Source organism: Barbus barbus, assembly GCF_936440315.1.
Source record: "Barbus barbus genome assembly, chromosome: 41".
NCBI classification, from domain to species: Eukaryota; Metazoa; Chordata; class Actinopteri; order Cypriniformes; family Cyprinidae; genus Barbus; species Barbus barbus.
This window is the reverse complement of record NC_136719.1, coordinates 9,057,728-9,075,225: the sequence shown is the minus strand read 5'-3', so window position 1 is coordinate 9,075,225 and position 17,498 is coordinate 9,057,728. Positions and strand designations below refer to the sequence as shown.

At 37.7% G+C, this 17,498-nt stretch overlaps 1 protein-coding gene across 3 annotated transcripts; it reads left to right on the top strand.

Moving 5' to 3' along the window:
• The first annotated feature begins 1,514 nt into the window (after positions 1-1,514).
• Positions 1,515-15,431, top strand: LOC306860430 (oxysterol-binding protein-related protein 2-like). Of its 3 annotated transcripts, XM_079402147.1 has the most exons (15): positions 1,516-1,601; positions 2,735-2,789; positions 6,350-6,485; positions 7,579-7,702; positions 7,927-8,002; positions 8,769-8,903; positions 9,073-9,170; positions 9,360-9,542; positions 10,355-10,462; positions 10,549-10,638; positions 10,972-11,095; positions 11,977-12,099; positions 12,731-12,854; positions 13,532-13,622; positions 13,700-15,431. In XM_079402147.1, the coding sequence occupies exons 3-15, from the start codon at positions 6,449-6,451 to the stop codon at positions 13,800-13,802; spliced, it is 1,416 nt and encodes a 471-aa protein (XP_079258273.1). In that variant the 5' UTR covers positions 1,516-1,601; positions 2,735-2,789; positions 6,350-6,448; the 3' UTR covers positions 13,803-15,431. The 3 variants fall into 3 exon arrangements, with proteins under 3 accessions (XP_079258272.1, XP_079258273.1, XP_079258274.1); XM_079402146.1 differs by lacking the exon at positions 2,735-2,789 and having other exon boundaries at positions 1,515-1,601; XM_079402148.1 differs by lacking the exons at positions 1,516-1,601; positions 2,735-2,789 and adding an exon at positions 6,198-6,258.
• The last annotated feature ends 2,067 nt before the right edge of the window (positions 15,432-17,498 follow it).

Here is a 17,498-nt window from a genome sequence, read left to right as displayed (position 1 = left end):
GCTGACAGCTGACTGGCTGCTCTGTTCTGGATGGATGAATATGTGGCTCTAGGCTCTAGACAGCACAAATTTATCTTATAGCTGGATACTGTATATTTTAGCCATCAAGGCCAGTATGTGAAAGGGACATCTGTTTTCAAGGTGGTTTCCAACACACACATTTCAATAAGTACAATTAAGCAGTGAGGTCAGTGCAGGTCAGCTGTGCTGTACTGAGCTGCTCTGGGAACAGTGGGGTATATCAGTGACGTCTGCCTTCATTATTAATGAGAGACATAAAACAAACAGACCTAATTTGTATCATTAATTCACAAGCTTTTCATTATGCTCAATCGTTTTCGTGCTTTCATAGAGATTGCAGTATTTGTGGATCATAATACACATGCAGATGCAGGTCTCTGTTAACCTGCTTCTCTGTACTATTTTACATTTTCATCAGTGACCTCTAGTAATGACTGCTCAACATTATATGATCACTCATTTCTTGGAATGAACATGTGGCAAAATTGAAACCTGAGTAGCCTGAAAGGTGGTTTAAAGAACAGACTGTAATACATGATAAGCAAGGTTGTGCTGTTCGTTTCAATAATTTGATGTCAAGATAATGTATAATAAATGGCTGGAATGAGAAGCAGTTATGAGTGGGTGTCGCTTAGAGAACTGAATGTTTCAAAAGTAAGTCTTCACCAAGATGTTAAATATATATGCATTCCTGCCATATGGACATCGACTTGATTTTCTGTATTTTAATTTGTATTGTGAAAAGCACTATACAAATAAACTTTAATTGGATTGAATTGAATGATACAATTCAAAATTTAGAAAAATTTATAAAGTTCCAAATTTATATTAGAAATGATATTATATTACAATTTTATATTATAATAAATGCATGCACTCCATGTTCCAATAACAATATGCATGTGAGCAAAAAAGAAAAAACTACCATAACAAACATAACATAAAATAATGTCATGCTAGATATCATAAATAATAAATTACAGTAGTTACATTTTTCTTTTGTCATTGTAATATTAAATTAATGTAGGATTTATTTCATAAATTTTTTTTCTTGAAGCTTCTTTAGATTCCTTCTGCTATTTTTAATTTAATTTAATTAATTTATAATTTAATTTAATTTAGTAACAGTACCAGGTAATAGCTACTTGAAGTTAAAACAATAACGGGAACTACGAAATATTGTGTTACATTTTGTGGAAAATTAGAGTGTCTTTATGGTCCATTTTTGTAAAGATTTTTTAAATGAATTAAAATAAATCAAATCATTAATACGTTCATTCGCTATTATATATGAAACATGTTATTTATTGTTTCCCATATCACGTCATTTAAAAGTAATTGTTATTGAGATTAAGTGAACCAATGCTGCATCATAAACACATTATTGTGCAGCTACAATACAAATGGTCTTGCTCTGACGTAACCCGTCAGGCGACGAAATTCCCGCACTATAATTGGCCAAGAGGCCTGTCAATCATATCGCCCTTCTCGGTCTCTTCCGGCTGTATGTCAGCCCTTCAGCAGCAGCAGCAGCAGCAGCATCCCTGCCCGAGAGAAGCGAAATCCGGCCATCATCACAGGTAACGATTTTCTTATTTAACAGTAACTCTTTGGACTCATTCACGCCAGTATGTAAAGTTTCAACGCAACACTTTCTAGCGGACGAAAAGCCCTCGCGCCGTTGCTTAGTAAGTTTGTCAGTTAGCTGCTGGAGCTTTAGCCCGTTAGCATCTGTTTACAGGCTCTGGCTGTGCCTCCTTAACCTGGGGAGCTGCACAACACTTTTGAGTGAACAGCGATCACTGGAAAAACTCCGTGAGTAAACCAGAATATCTTAGAAATACAGCTCACCGGGTTTTGACACAGCCCAGAGTGATAGTCCTGAATATTTTGGTTTTGTTGTCATTTTTCCACGCAATAATTCACGTTTGACAACAAAGTCATACAAATGAACAACATTATCCAGAAAAGTCTTGTCTTTTGATTCACAGTATTAGTGTTGGAGGTCGAACCCTGTCGTGTTGATTTTGAGGGCTGCTCAGCTGTCATTTCCTCATCTTATTTTCCTATTAGAAGTAAACAGACGTTTTGTAAACGCTATGTTAACATATTCTGCACCGACATGAACAAGTCTGTGTTATTCCCTGGGGCTTTATACACCAGCATGTTACACATTTGAAACAACTTGCTCAGTACATGACTGGGCACTTTATTTACTGTAAGACGATATTTTTAGTCATTCCAAACGTCCTGTTTTAGCAAAACTGTCAGAATGACAGGTTTTGGATTGATTTATTTTTTCAATGGGGTGTGTGTTAGTGTTTGACTTATTTGCATAGTGTCATGTTGACTCATGTAGGTTCCAAGGCTTTTAATTGCAGCAACGGTGTTTATATCTGATAAAAACTAATATAATTTCTGTGTAGCATATAAAAGTTGCGCCAGTCCATTACTGCTGTTAAAGTGGGTGAAAGGGTACAGTATTGTAAAGTGGGTCTGCTACGTGGACCTCTGAACAGTTATTGCTTTATTTCTGTTCCTGAGGTGTCTTGTTGTGTGTAGCTTGGGGCAAGTCTGTAGACAGATATAGATGAGTATCAGGCCACATTCCAGAGAGTAAAGCAAGGTGTCACTGCTTTGTTTTATGTGTACGTTTCATGGAGATTCCCAACACCGCCTTGACTTGCTAACTACTAGTGTGTGTCATTGTCAGGTATGTGCTTGCACCTCACCCAAGCAGACTACATTCTAAAGGCCTCAATCAAACTGTGAGTAACTCAAAAGACTGACTCATTCCACTTCTGAAATCTCGTGGGTGTTTGTGTGTTTCCCTATGGTCACTTTATTATGCAGTCATGCCCCTTCAGGTATCTCCTCTCTGCCACTGGTAGCTATGCGAGAAACCTTCTCAAATATTCACAGATTTGGAATGCCCATCTTGCTTAATAAGCGCTAAATTCTCTTTATGGCTTTATGAAGATTTGTTGAAAATATACTCCCTCTCAGGATATCCAAGATGTAGAGATGAGTTTGTTTCTTCATCAGAACATATTTGGAGAAATTTAGCATTACATCACTTGCTCACCAATGGATGCTCTGCAGTGAATGGGTGCCGTCAGAATGAGAGTCCAAACAGCTGATAATATAATCCACACCACTCCAGTCCATCAGTTAACATCATGTGAACTGAAAAGCTGCGTGTTTGTAAGAAACAAATCTACCATTGTGACCAAGTTTTAACTTTAAACCATCAGTTCTTGCCAAAATACCAGTCTATAATCCATAATGCTTCCTCCTGTGTCAAAGTCCATCTCCTTTTTTACTCGCATCGCCATCCATCAACATATTGGTTTAGGACTTTTTGCTTCTAAATGGTACTTGATCTGTGCATATTTCTCTCCTGATGCCGATGACTTTTTCACTGGAGAAAGCGATATTATGGATTGAGGTGATCAAGATGTTAATTGATGGACTGGAGTCGAGTGGAGTTCTTGTGGATTATATTATCAGCTGTTTGGACTCTCATTCTGACGGCACCCATACACTGCAGTGGATCCATTGGTGAGCAAGTGTAATGTTAAATTCCACCAAATATGTTCCTATATCTGGTATCTACATCTCGGATGCCTTTTAAGCAAATTTTCATATTTGGGTAAACTATTCCTTTAAGAATTTTAGCCAATTTTTTTAAACCATGTTTAAATGCATTTAAATTCATTAAACATAATAAATGCACAATCAATTCTGCAGATTTACCCTCAAATAAGTGCAGAAAGCCCAAGTGATTCTGTCCAGGCCACCTTATGTGCGATATTACGTCAAATCCATTCTGTCTACCCTTTATTTCCCAAATTTCACTTCTATCCCCTGGTTCAATCGAATATGATTTTGTTCAAATGCGACAGGACCTGATTGTGTGCTGGATCTCGTAAGACCCAGCGTTCTCATTACCACGTCTGCACCTGAGTCTTTATTTTTCACACAGACACATTGTGCGTGATGATCAGTTGCCATGGCACCCACAGTCGGTCGTCTCTGATTGTGTTCCTCTCTCTCCTGGGAACCTTGTTCCCAGATCAGACATCATTACTCTAGCACAACACCGTGTCTCAGGGGACGGCTGGGACGTCTGTTATTTTAACTTTTCAGCTGATTGCAGAACACTTGTTTTCTCATGTAGGTGAAAGTGCACCAGAGATAATGTAACAGATTCTGTTGAAAACCTTGAGCAATACTGTCTCTCTCTCTCTCTCTTTGTCCGTCGTCTTTGATTTCAGAGGACTAATGCTGTCTCCAGTTGACCCTTTGCCAATTTTGACATTGGCTGTAATGTGTATTTAAGGGGATAGTTCACCCGAAAATCTAATTTCTGTTATTATTTACTCTTGTGACTTTCTCTCTTGAATGGAACACAAAAGGCTGATCTGATTGCCATTCAAATCAAACTCACAATCTCAAATCTATAATCCGGTCGCCACGGTTAACAGGCCACTGAAGGCGATAATTATCTGTGTGAATAATCTTTTTCTGTCTTTTCATCACACAAAGCTATCAGATGACTTCTATAATACACAAATCAACCAGTAAATTATTCAGGGTTTCTCCTATATATATTTTCATATGCATGCAAACATTTTTCTTCTTACCCAGCTCAATCAACCAATGGAAAAACTCTACATACAGGATACAAATATATTGTTATATTTCATAACTTTTCAAGTATTCATTTATGCTCTGTAATGCCTGTTGCCAAATAAGGTTGTATATGAAAAATGTTCCTATTATGTTCAATAGAGATAAAGTCGTACATGTTTGGAACAACATGAGGGTGAGTTAATGTCAATGACGATGACAGAATTGTTTTTTTTTTTTTTTTTTTTAGATGAACTATCCCTTTAAGATAATATCTCACATCTTCACATCCCTTTTCTTCTTTGAAGCCCAACTGTCTGCATTTTTGGAAAAACAGTTAATGTTAAGAGTTGGTCTAACCTTGACACCGACAGCTGAAAGTTGTCTTTCACGCTGCAGTTAGACTCATTTCCTACTCTCTGATTTACTCATGTGTCATCCGTGTGGCATGACCCCTGACTTTTCCCTCTTTAGATCTCTTAAATAACCTTGACCTGCACTGTTGAAAACAATTCCCAATTGAAAACAAGCATCATGTGGTTTTAGTCATCAGAAACCAATTAGGCCTTGCAAAATGTTGTTTGAAACTCATGCTGAACAATGAGTTGATGCATACGTGCAAGGAAAATATATTTTTAAGATCATCTGAATTTAAAAATCGAGTGATATTTGTTTAATTAGATTTTAACTTCTGGTGGAAATGTCAGACTTCTCCATTCTTTTAGTCCACTTTAACCCCACACCTTTCTTAAAATCGACTGCAAGCTCACATTCATTTTGAGTAAAGCAGCCATATATCAAAATTCAATCAACAGCCGATGGATGACACAATAGAGAAGTCTTAGGTCTGCTTTTTTTCCCTCCAATAATACAATATGCTGGTTGGATTGGTTGGTGGCACTTGTCTAAAGAAAATGTCTGATAAGGTTTATTATTAAAAAGCAATAAACTTTATATAACATATATTTGTACTATGTCACCTAGCTTTGCATATTTGACCTAATAGTGGGTCGGCTCACTGATTTTGATTTTCCTGTGGTACTTAACATTTTCTGAGATGGCCAAGAAGTCTTAATGTAAAAAAAAAAAAAGTGTAGCAGTGAAGGACTCTTCAGTACTGCTTAATTTGTCTTTGCTTTTCGTGTTACTTAAAGACTTCAGAGTTGTCCTGGGGCTGTAATAAAACTGCTAATTGCTCTCCAGTAATTTGTGCTCAGGGAATTCGCCGAGCACAAATGGCAACCTACTAGAACAGACCAGGAAAGATATTTAGTAAGCTTGCTTTAACTCCGCAATAGCTACATAAAATTGCATAGCTGGTTAGTAGACTTTAACTGTGCTAGAAGTGTTCCCTCAGGTCTCGTCTAGACTGAGATGAGGCTGTCCCGTATGCGTCACAGTACAGATCTGTCTGTCAGGTTACACTCTTTGGAAGTAGACAGTCCAAAGTTCAGTTCTATATCAAATGCGTTCCTGCATACAAGCCCATGGGAGGGGACCCATACTTGCTCCACCTTTCAGTTCAAGTGTGGCCGGCTAGTTTCAGTCAAACATGACGGATGAATGAGTGCATGAATGTAGGCTATAAGATCATCGGAGGAACAGGTGAATGATGGGATTTTTGTCCATTTTAGTGTATGTTTTTTAACTGACTCCAAGGTTGAGTTGTTTTCTTGTTTGTTTTGGCTCTCCACAGGTGTCCCTGTTTTGGATGTGGTAACAAGTCTCCCGAGGCAAGAAAGTGAAAGAGAGACCATGTTTTAGAGAGACCCGTGTTGGCAGCCCATAATCTACAATGAACAATGAAGACGAGTTCTATGATGCAGTCACAGGTAAGACATATTAAATGGCACGTCATGGTAGGGCTGTGAAAATAATCAATCGTACATTTAGTATTTAATGAAGTGTCCATTTATGCCGCTTTTTTGCAGCCGAATAGCACAGTAACCAATCACAGACGTTGTGCACATGATTGCAGTGATGATGAATGGATATTTGAGACCAAAAATGTACCTTTAAAATCCTAAAAGAAATATTGATTCATGATCGGAAGTTGTTTGTAACATCACCTCTGTGACACAAGGCCATCCAGAGCTGTCGCATGCCATGAAAACATTGACATTTACACACAGCAGTATTAAACAGCTGTGTTTTTTTTTTTTGAGAACGATCTAATTTGTCCCCTATTGTTAGTGTTTTGGCCACTGTTGACTTTGGCCTTCAGTCTTGTGTGTTTATGACAGAGTGGCTGCGATGTAGCGTGCCGTTCTGGTGTCGGCTTACCGCAGTCTGTTGATGGCTTCAATTATGTAGTGCTGTGTTCAGATGGTCTGATGGCTTCTGTCATTGCTGAGATGAAATGAGATGAAAATAATGTAATGAATAAATAAACAAGGCGATACGGACCTTGACCGGTCATTGTGCTGGGCTCCTGATGTCTGATATCAGCAGAGTCGCTCATATCAGATGGTACAAAATGTGAAGGACCATTTTAGACCATGTTATTAAATAGTGCCATAGTTAATAACTGCATGTTGATATCAGGTGCACAGAAGATGTTTGGTGAGGTGGTCTGCATTAAATAAAAAAAAAAAAAAATTAAAAGTTTTTTACAGACAGAATCCAGGTTTGCTGTGTCTGTTTGCACTATTTCACTGAATCTTTTTTTTTTTTTTTTTTTTTAAGGAAAAAAAACAACAAAATATTAATAAAAAACTATTAATTATTTCGATTCATTATGCAGCCCTGATTTTATATATTTATAATTCATTTTGAAGAGTAAAATATTTATTTTGAACACTTGTTTAAGCAGTATATATTTTTTTTTTAATGTAGTGTTTCAAAAATAATGAACCCTCTTAAGGTTGCAGTCATGCATCTCTGTCTATCTGAATATCTCAAGTAAGACGTGCTTGTGTGTCCCAGGCTTGGATTCAGACGAGTCGTGTGAAGGCACATCAGAAGCCAGTTTTAAAGATGCTGTAGTGTATGGCGGCGCTCAGAAGAACAATGGAGCGGTTCCTCAGGAGAACGGAATTAAGAAGCACAGGTACAGCCAGATTCCAGCGCTGTGACCCATGCTGTGTTTTTTTTTATCATGCTCTTTCTCTGCCTTTAATCTTTCTCACTCTCTCTCTCTGTCTTTTCTTTCTCAAGATTCTTATTGTTCATTTTATCTTTATAGTTAATTTTCGTTCATTTATCATATGCATAGTTCTACATATTAGTACACCTAATGTTTATGAATGGGAAAACATTCTTCTGCCCTCTCAGGTCGTCTCTTCCTGCCCCCATGTTCTCCAGGAATGATTTTAGTGTGTGGAGCATTCTCAAGAAATGTATTGGACTGGTAAGGATAAATAAATAATCATTTTAGCAGCAAGTTTAGCGTGATTTCAATCGTATTTTTGTGAAATATTGGCCTGTTAATTTTTCTGTGAACTTCATTATTTTTTTCATTCATATGCTCTTATAATCTTCAGTCAAAAACTTCCCCTGCCCCTGGAAACGATACCTGTTCTCGCCTCCAGCAGCTGTCACTCACATGAGAACACAGCAATTAGCAAAGGACAGTGACCCAATCAATTCCTGATGGACAAGCCCTGTTTCTTTTTCTCATTTAAGAAGCCGTTTAACTCTGATATACGTCACAGTAGGGAAGAAAAAACGTGTGCACTTTCTTCTTTTTTTTTTTTTTATGCCGCACGAATAGTTATTTAGCTTTTAGTGTTTGTCTTTTTCTTTTGAACAAACAACTTCTCAGAGATGGTGGAATCTTCTAAAGTCCATGACAGATCTCTTAGTCTGTAATTTTCAGTAGTAAATTATGTACATGCAGTCACATTTGACTGACATGTCAAGCTGACATAGTTTAACTTTTAGAAAACATATCTCAGGTCGTTCTCTTCATTTGCACTCAGTCCAGCTGTATTTTTTTCATTCAAGAATGTTGCATTGAGGCCCCTTAAAGAACATGTCTAAACACTGTCTAATGGACATAATCCTGAAGCACTGTACTTATACAGAACTATTAGTAAAGTAGTTTGAAAGCACGACTCGTGAAGTTGTAGTGGTGTTTGGTCCTGCTCAGTCTGTTTGCTGGTGCTGTTCTCTAGGAGCTGTCCAAGATCACCATGCCTATTGTGTTCAATGAGCCCCTGAGCTTTCTACAGAGAATCTCTGAGTATATGGAGCACACATACCTCATCCAGAAAGCCTGCTCACAGTCCGACTCTATAGAGAGGATGCAGGTGAGACCACACACACTTCTTAAAGGCAGATTGTTGTGCTTGGATTTTATAATTCGTTTATCATTTCAATATAAGCTAGGGCTGGGTCAATATCGAGTTGTATCATAATAGACATAAATTGTGAGGCAGTTGATGAATTACAAACCTGTTTGTTTGTCTTTCTTTTAAGACGGTAGCTGCCTTCGCTGTGTCTGCAGTCGCTTCTCAGTGGGATAGAACTGGAAAACCTTTCAACCCGCTTTTAGGAGAAACCTATGAACTCACACGGTAAAGGCATATAAATAAATAAATAAAGTGATTAATAACAAACTATGCTGATAAGATTTGAGGATGTTGTTAAATGTGGGTTAGATCAGAATCGGTCCGGAGGGAAACTGGTCTCTGTCATTTATGTAACTCTACTTCTCCTTCCCCTTAATGCTTCCTTCCTCTGCTCTTGTTGGCTTCTCTTCTCAGAGAGGATCAGGGTTTCAGACTGATCTCAGAGCAGGTGAGTCACCATCCGCCGATCAGTGCGTTTCACACTGAGAGTCTGACTGGTGACTTTGTGTTCCATGGCTCCATCTACCCCAAACTCAAGTTCTGGGGCAAAAGTGTGGAGGCAGAACCTAAAGGGACCATCACGCTAGAGCTTTACAAGTGAGTGTGTCATCTTTAAGTGCACACACATGTACAGAGTAGACCATGATAGAGATATTCCCTGATTTATATTTGTTTTGATCTGGTTTTGCTTTTCATTTGTTATTATTATATTATTTATTTATTCTTTTTTTGGGGGGGGGGGGTTGCTTTTTCTGCCTTTTTTTTGGTTTGGGTTTGCTTTTAATGCATGTTTTTGTTTGGTGGTTTGATATAAAAGTATCCAAATATAAAACAAATAATAATAATAATTATGTAATGGGGTGGGGTGTGTTTGTTTTGGTTTTATTTTTTGTTTTGTTTTTGTTTGTTTAGGGATTTTTTATTATTATTTAGTACTTTGTATTTGTTTTATTATATTTGTTATTTACTTTTTTTTATTTTTTACTTTTTTGGGAGTGAGGAGAATAAGGAGAATTTTATTATCTTTTTTTTTTTTTTTTTGGTTTTGATTTATTTGGCTGCTTTTTCGCTTGTTTTTGTTTGGTTGTTTGATATTATTTGATATTACATTTTAATGTAGCTAATGCTGTTTTTTTTTTTGTTTTTTTTAGAAGGATGCCTTTTTTGGGTTTTTTGTTTTGGTTTTTAATTTGTTTGTTTTTTGAGATTACATTGTTAATGTATAGTGCTTTTTTGTGTACAATTAGCTAACTTTCTTACTACTTTGTTCATGAAAAGGTTTATTGATTGTGTGAGTGAGATTTTTCTTGGATGAGTCAGTGGTTGGATTTGAGAGCAAAGGGTTCTGGGGTTGCCGAGTAACTGCCTGCTCACTTATGCGCGTGTGTGTGTGTGTTTATCCTCACCAGGCATAAAGAGGCATACACATGGACGAACCCTTTCTGCTGTGTACACAATATAATTATTGGTAAACTGTGGATTGAACAGTACGGCACTGTAGAAATTGTCAACCACAGGTAAAGCCAGTTTTTATGATCCATCTATTCTTTTGTGAATTCACATGGATATGTCTGAATGATTAATTTGATGTGTGATTGGTTAGTACTGGAGAGAAGTGTGTACTGAACTTTAAACCCTGTGGGATGTTTGGAAAGGAGCTGCACAGAGTTGAAGGTTACATCCAGGATAAGAGGTGAGATCCTGACTCACTTGATTTAAATGAGGAAATCGTTGCATTGATCAATATATCAGTTGTCTAGGATTTATACTGACGCCTAGCAGCATTACACAAAAGAGCAAATGTTATCTGTTATCAGCTTCATTATAGAAATGCATTATTTGGAATCACTTACCAGAGAACAGATATTAGATATTATGACTGAACATATTACGTAATTGCTTTTTCATGCTAGCTAACAACTAGAATGCCAACATTTCAATGGATTTAAGAAATTCTCCTGTTTCTTTATTGTTCTTTATTTAATGAGTGCATGTTTCCTGTTGTTTTCCTCTGTGTCACATCCAGTAAGAAGAAGCGCTGTGTGATCTATGGGAAATGGACAGAGTGTATGTGGAGCGTCGACCCACAGGTGTTCGAGGCCCATCGGAAGCTCGAGAAGAAAGGAACAACGGACACTAAAAAACAGAAGGTATGAAAGATAATAGTTGACCACTCATGCTGCTTCTGTCCCTGACTGCTAAAGTTTCCGGTAAATCTAATGCAAAAGCTCTCTCTGTGTTCAAGGTAACAGAGAGAGATTTAGACTAGTATCATTAGGAGGTGTAGACATCTTAGACTGTCTGTAGTGATTCTTGCACACGCAGAGAATAATGGAGTTTTGTTTTAGGGTTACTGAACTGTTTTTATTGGTGTGTGTGTGGTTTAAATGTGCTAATTTATGTGAGCTGTGTAGGTGTAGAGAGAGCAGGTGTGTTAAAATACTCATCATGCCTCAGACCTTTGCCTCTGTTCAGGTTTTTGTCAGTTGATTTGTTTATTTAAACACGTGTCTCATTACATGACAACACACCCTGTTGATTTCTATATTTAACAGACGTCTTGTCAATGAGTGTGGGAGCTTCTGTGTGTTTTCTGTATGGATGCATTCATTGTGGCTTAAAAATGGTCACTGTCATTCCAAACATGACTGGCAGTTCCTCTCCTGTGGAACATAAAAGTAGATACTTTGAGAAATGTCTGTGTTTTTATTCACAGGATAGAGGATATAACTTTTTTTGTTGCAAACATTTTCAAAATATCTTCTTTTGTGTTTTGCAGAAGCAACTAAGTAACCATGTGACACTTATTTTAAACAATGCAAGCCCGAGCTGACTTTTCAAGCCAAACATTTTACAAATATAAGTGTTTCATTTTAAACGATAAAATAGTCTATGTACTGGAGGGGGCACTTGGTTTGATATCGTGTCTAATGTGTTTATGCTTTTCCTGAATACCAGGTATTGTGTGACTAATAAAAATTAAAGCATATTAGGGAAAGTTATTGTTTAATTTATGTACTTGCACCAACAGGAGGAGCCAGAAACAGTCAACGAGGATGCCGATGAAATGCCTGAAGTACAGGAGACTGTGGCAGTGATTCCTGGTAGCACATTATTATGGAGAATATCATCAAGACCTCCTCATTCAGCAGAGGTACACACACACACACACACACACAGTTATGTTCATGTGCAGTGGCCTAAATTAGTCAAACAAACGGATGATTTCCGTTGAAGTGAAGTACACTATTGTTTAAAAGTTTGGGTTTGGTGCAGTTATTATTATTTAAGTAAGTCTCTTATGCTCATTAAGACTGCATTTATTTGTTTAAAATACAGTAAGAACAGTTTTATTGTGAAATTGAAATTTAAAATAATTGTTTTCTATTTGAATGCCATTTTAAAATGTAATTAAGATGAATTTTCAGCATCATTACTCCAGTTTTCAGTATCACACGATCCCTCAGAAATCACTCTAATATGCTGATTTGCTCAAATATTTTTCTTATTTCCAATGTTGAAAACTGAATATTGCTGCTTAATATTTTTTGTGGAAACCATGTTTTTTCAGTATTCTTTTAATAGAAATGTCAACAGAACAGCATTTATTTAAAATGAAAATCTTCTGTAACATTATCAATATCTTCAATATGATCAATTTAATACATCCTTACTGAATAAACATAATTTCTTACAGAACATACATTTTACTGACACCAAACTCTTAAACAGTAGTGTAGTAATGGTGGTCTACCTGATTCCAACCCCCCTCTGTTCACTTCTAGATGTATAACTTCACTCATTTTGCCATGACGCTGAATGAGCTGGAGCCTGGCATGGAAGGAGTGCTGGCACCAACAGACTGCCGCCTGCGGCCTGACATCAGAGCCATGGAGAACGGCAACATGGGTAATGAAGTCATTAAAGGAACACTCCACTTTTTTTGAAATAAGCTCATTTTACAACTCCCCTGGAGTTAAACAGTTGAGTTTTACCATTTTTGAATCCATTCAGCCGATCTCCGGGTCTGGCGATAGCACTTTTAGCTTAGCTTAGCATAGATCATTGAATCGGATTAGACCATTAGCATCCCTAGCTGGGGACTACTTTCAGGCGCTGCATATTATCATTGCGCCTGCTGCACCCATGGTACGGCAGCAAAGTTCCTTGATTATTACGCCGGAATGAGAGTATAGTTCTTAGCCATATTGGTCTAGAAAATCGCAACTTTTAATTTTCCATCAGCCTTAGTACACGATGTAACTACAGAAGAGTCAAGCTTTAAATAGGAAAATTATCGAAACTCTTTGGTCATTTTCAAATGCTAATGGTCTACTAATAAGATTCAATGATCTATGCTAAGCTAAGCTAAAAGTGCTATCGCCAAACCCGGAGATCGGCTGAATGGATTCAAAAAACGGTAAAACTCAAGGGGAGTTTAACTCTAGGGGAGTTGTAAAATGAGCCTATTTCCAAAAAAAGTGGACTGTTCCTTTAAAACCCAAAACCAGCCCTACAGCACCCCGTGCTGTTCACGCATGCTAAACCCTAACATTTGATTTCTTTGATTGTGCGTTTTTGTGCAGATGAAGCCAGCAGAGAAAAGGAGAGACTGGAAGAGAAGCAGAGAGCAGCTCGTAAAGAGCGGGCCAAAGATGGTGAAGAGTGGTCAACTAGGTTAGTGCTGCTCCTTTTTTACAGTTTTTTTTTTCTGTTATTTATGCAATATTTTTAACCTCTCCTACTGTTTTTAGGTGGTTTCAGTTAGGCACAAATCCATATACAGGATCACAGGACTGGCTGAACACTGGCGGCTACTTTGATAGGAAATACACAGACTGTCCTAATATCTACTGATGAGGAGGTGCAAGTTCAAAAAGCAGAGGTTTTGTCACTTCCTCCCTCCCTCCCTCTCTCTCTCCCTCCCCCCATCTACAGTAACCCTTTAGACGATGCACCATATCGTATCCAGCCAACAATGATAGCGCTTACTCTCACATTAACATTGAGCTGGCTCCATCTTCAGCACCTGTGTTTATGATTGTGTATTGTCCTTTGGAAGCGTCTTCTCTCACTTCCCATCAACCCTTTAGGTTTTACCAATGAAGGAAAGCATCGAAACTGCAGTAGGAGAACCAATTTGCCTTTTTCTGCCTTTGAACGTACACACACCCTCATCAGAGCTCCAGTTTGTTTGCCGTCTGCAATGCTGGAGCTCAATATAGATGTAGTTATATCACCAATAAAATGTGAGTCTGAAGTGCTTTGGCCGTTTTCATGTACAGTAGGTGTTTAACATATAAAAACTAATTCCGGATGTTTTGACTTGGGCAAGCACCGAGCCACCTCTGATCCAACTGTACGTAGAGCGTGAAGGTGATCAAGCATTAATGAAATAACAACAGTAATAATGTTTAGAGAATGATGAATGTTAATAATGAACTGTGTGTGTGTGCGCACGCTTGAGGCAATTAATGTAAAAAGCCATAGATTTTGTTTTAATTGGTACAATATTTTGGATTTTCTGATTCTGATTCAATTTATGTGAAATAGCCTCATCACGCATTTGTTATGGTGAAGCGTTTTAAAAATGGCCTCAAAGCTCTTTTTCCTTTTTTTTTCCTTTCACTTGGCTGTTTCCACGGAGACTCATTGGATGTAAAATAGGCTTTCAATAAGGCTTTGTTGACATACTGTAAATGTACATATTCATATTTCAGGTTTTCTAATGTATAGGTGTCGCACTAAATTGTTTCTCAAGCACTATCAATTGAATTTGTTTTATGAAAACTAGGTGTCATGGGTTGTTTTAATCGGCAGCATTTGCATCTGTTATCACTGTTCTCAAATATAGACGTGTACGCTGTGTATTTGAGAAACTGGCGAAATCTATGCAACCCATCAAACTGCTCAAAGACCACATAATAATGAACGTACAGAATGGCAGCTTATAGAAGTGTAAATATATAACATGCATCTTGAGAGGATATTTCCTGCCTGTAGATGCCATAAAGTATTTTATACCTTGTCATATATACTCATTCAGACCATAAAAGCGATTATTTTCATGTAGGACGTTCTGAAGCGTGCAGGTCAAATGAGCGGGTTTGAAGCACACCGATGCAACCATTGTTGCTCTTCTCAAGTACACAAACGTGTTTTATTTCCCACAGTGCCTGACTTTCAGTACATCTGTGAGTCATTAGTACTTCATCTTGAGTTGTTTGTTCCCCATTTAAAGGTGATTTATTTGAATATGTTAGACAATTTATTTGATTTTCTAACCACCTTTGCCCTCGTCTGAGTACTAAGTGTCAACAGGGATATCTAACTTTAGTCCGCATCTGTTAGATACACACACAATTCAGTACACTACTTGTTTTGCTTCCTGTATTGTATCGGTTCCTTCATTAAATGTACATTTGATTATTTGAAATCTAGCGTTATAAAACTAATATTCCACAATTAAACTAGATTTTATTTTTATACGGCTTTGTGTCAGTTTATTGTATAAGTGGATGTCATATTTTCCTTGTATGAATGTCTATGTTCCGAGATGTTGCTTCTAGGACCCCTTTTGCCTTCAGATCTGCCTTAATTCTTCGTGGCATAGATGTTGGAAACATTCCTCAGAGATTTTGGTCCATATTGACATGATAGCATCACGCAGTTGCTGCAGATTTGTTGGCTGCACATCCATGATGCGAATCTCCCGTTCCACCACATCCCAAAGGTGCTCTATTGGATTGAGATCTGGTGACTGTGGAGGTCATTTGAGTAAAGTGAACTCATTGTCATGTTCAAGAAACCAGTCTGAGATGATTTGAGCTTTGTGACATGGTGCATTATCCTGCTGGAAGTAGCCATCAGAAGATGGGTACACTGTAGTCATAAAGGGACATGGTCAGCAACAAAACAGGCTGTGGTGTTTAAACGATGCTCAATTGATACTAAGGGGCCCAAAGTGTTTGGCGAGTTGATCGTGCCGGTTCTAAGGCTTAGCAGGAGGAGGAAGAGCAGTCTACCCTCCCGTTGGTCGCCGGCAGATTAATAGCGAGGGCAGACGATAGACCCTGCGGTGACGCCACTGTAGAACCAATCATAGGCGGCGATGTGAGAAATGTGGCGACAGCATTTGACCACTGGATCTACAAAAAATCATTTAAGGTTAAAGAAGGGTTTCAACATTGAAAGACCCTGTGAAAAGGAACACAGGTCTGTTTCCCCAACTGCTCCCCGGGCACCACAGAAATATGGCTGCCCACTGCTCCGGGTGTGTGTTTACGGTGTGTGTGTGTTCACTGCTGTGTGTGTGCACTTGGATGGGTTAAATGCAGAGCACAAATTCCGAGTATGGGTCACCATACTTGGCCACACGTCACTTCACATCACTTTCACTAAAATTGTTTATATCTGGCTGGGCAAATCATGCTCTCTGACGTTTTGTTAAAACGCTAAAGTTCAAGGATGGATCAGTACTTATTATTCATGATCCAGCTGCTCCTCCAGAAGAAGTAAGTCTCACTTTTTATTTTTTATGATTATTTGCTAATTGCGTTTGCTCTTCCACAGAAGAGAGGGGCGGGGTGAGCAGAGCTCATTAGCATGTAAAGGGATATGCACCGAAACGAGTCGCTGTGAACAGAGCTGTTTTTGACTAGGTAAAAAGGGTGTTGTTATACACAACCATTTCAAGAAGACCCTAAAGAATCATACCAACTTGTGGAACATGGGCATCCAATGTCCCCTTTGAAGCACAGCAAAATCAGACTTACTTTAAAATCATTCTGAGGTTAAATACAGATTTAAAATCATAACAAGAAATAGCTTAATAGCTATGATACTGTTTTTTTTATTTTTTTTTATCAAATCTTTGCATAGCCATGACAGGAAAACTGGAATCAAACAATGCCTTAGAAAAAAAACTGTTAATCATGAAAAAAAATAAAGCATATACATAAACCCTATAGGAAATATAAAAGTTATCGGATAAGCATGTTATAAACGTCTGAAACATTGGCGTTTCATATTTTAGAGCAGTCACTGCATATTATATATGCTCCATATTATATATGTATAATATGGACCAAATAGTCGTTTCTCTAAACATCTCCCATACGCACATACCCGCCAATGAATTTGAAAGTGTAAGATCAATAGCTTCTTCTGTTCCTGTTCTTACATTAATCATTGTTCCCTTTCCATCATTTAAACATACTAAATCCTTAATCTCCACTAATTCTTCTATCACTATTCCATTCCCATCATTGCAATTGTCCCATAACGTGCTATGAGCGTTAAAATCTCCATAACATAATTTTCACCCAATACCTCTAGTGATAGTCTTTTGCATGGTTATAAAAGTTAATACATTTTAACATTTCCTTTTTTCTCTACAAAAATTTGATTACTATAGATTACAACTTCCTTTGCTCTAAGACCTTCTTCACTGCTTCTGCATAACTTTTGTTTACCACTTTCACTTGTTCAATTTCCACAGCTCTCTTTCTTTGTTACCCTATGTTGCCCCCCATAATTATAGCACTTGTCTTG

Excerpts from the sequence above, each read along its gene's own strand:
- LOC306860430 (XM_079402146.1), top strand. The coding sequence starts at position 6,449 with ATGAACAATGAAGACGAGTTCTATGATGCAGTCACAG. Across the intron at positions 6,486-7,578 it reads GTTCTATGATGCAGTCACAG|GCTTGGATTCAGACGAGTCG; the intron begins GTAAGACATATT and ends TGTGTGTCCCAG. Across the intron at positions 10,463-10,548 it reads GTAGAAATTGTCAACCACAG|TACTGGAGAGAAGTGTGTAC; the intron begins GTAAAGCCAGTT and ends GTGATTGGTTAG.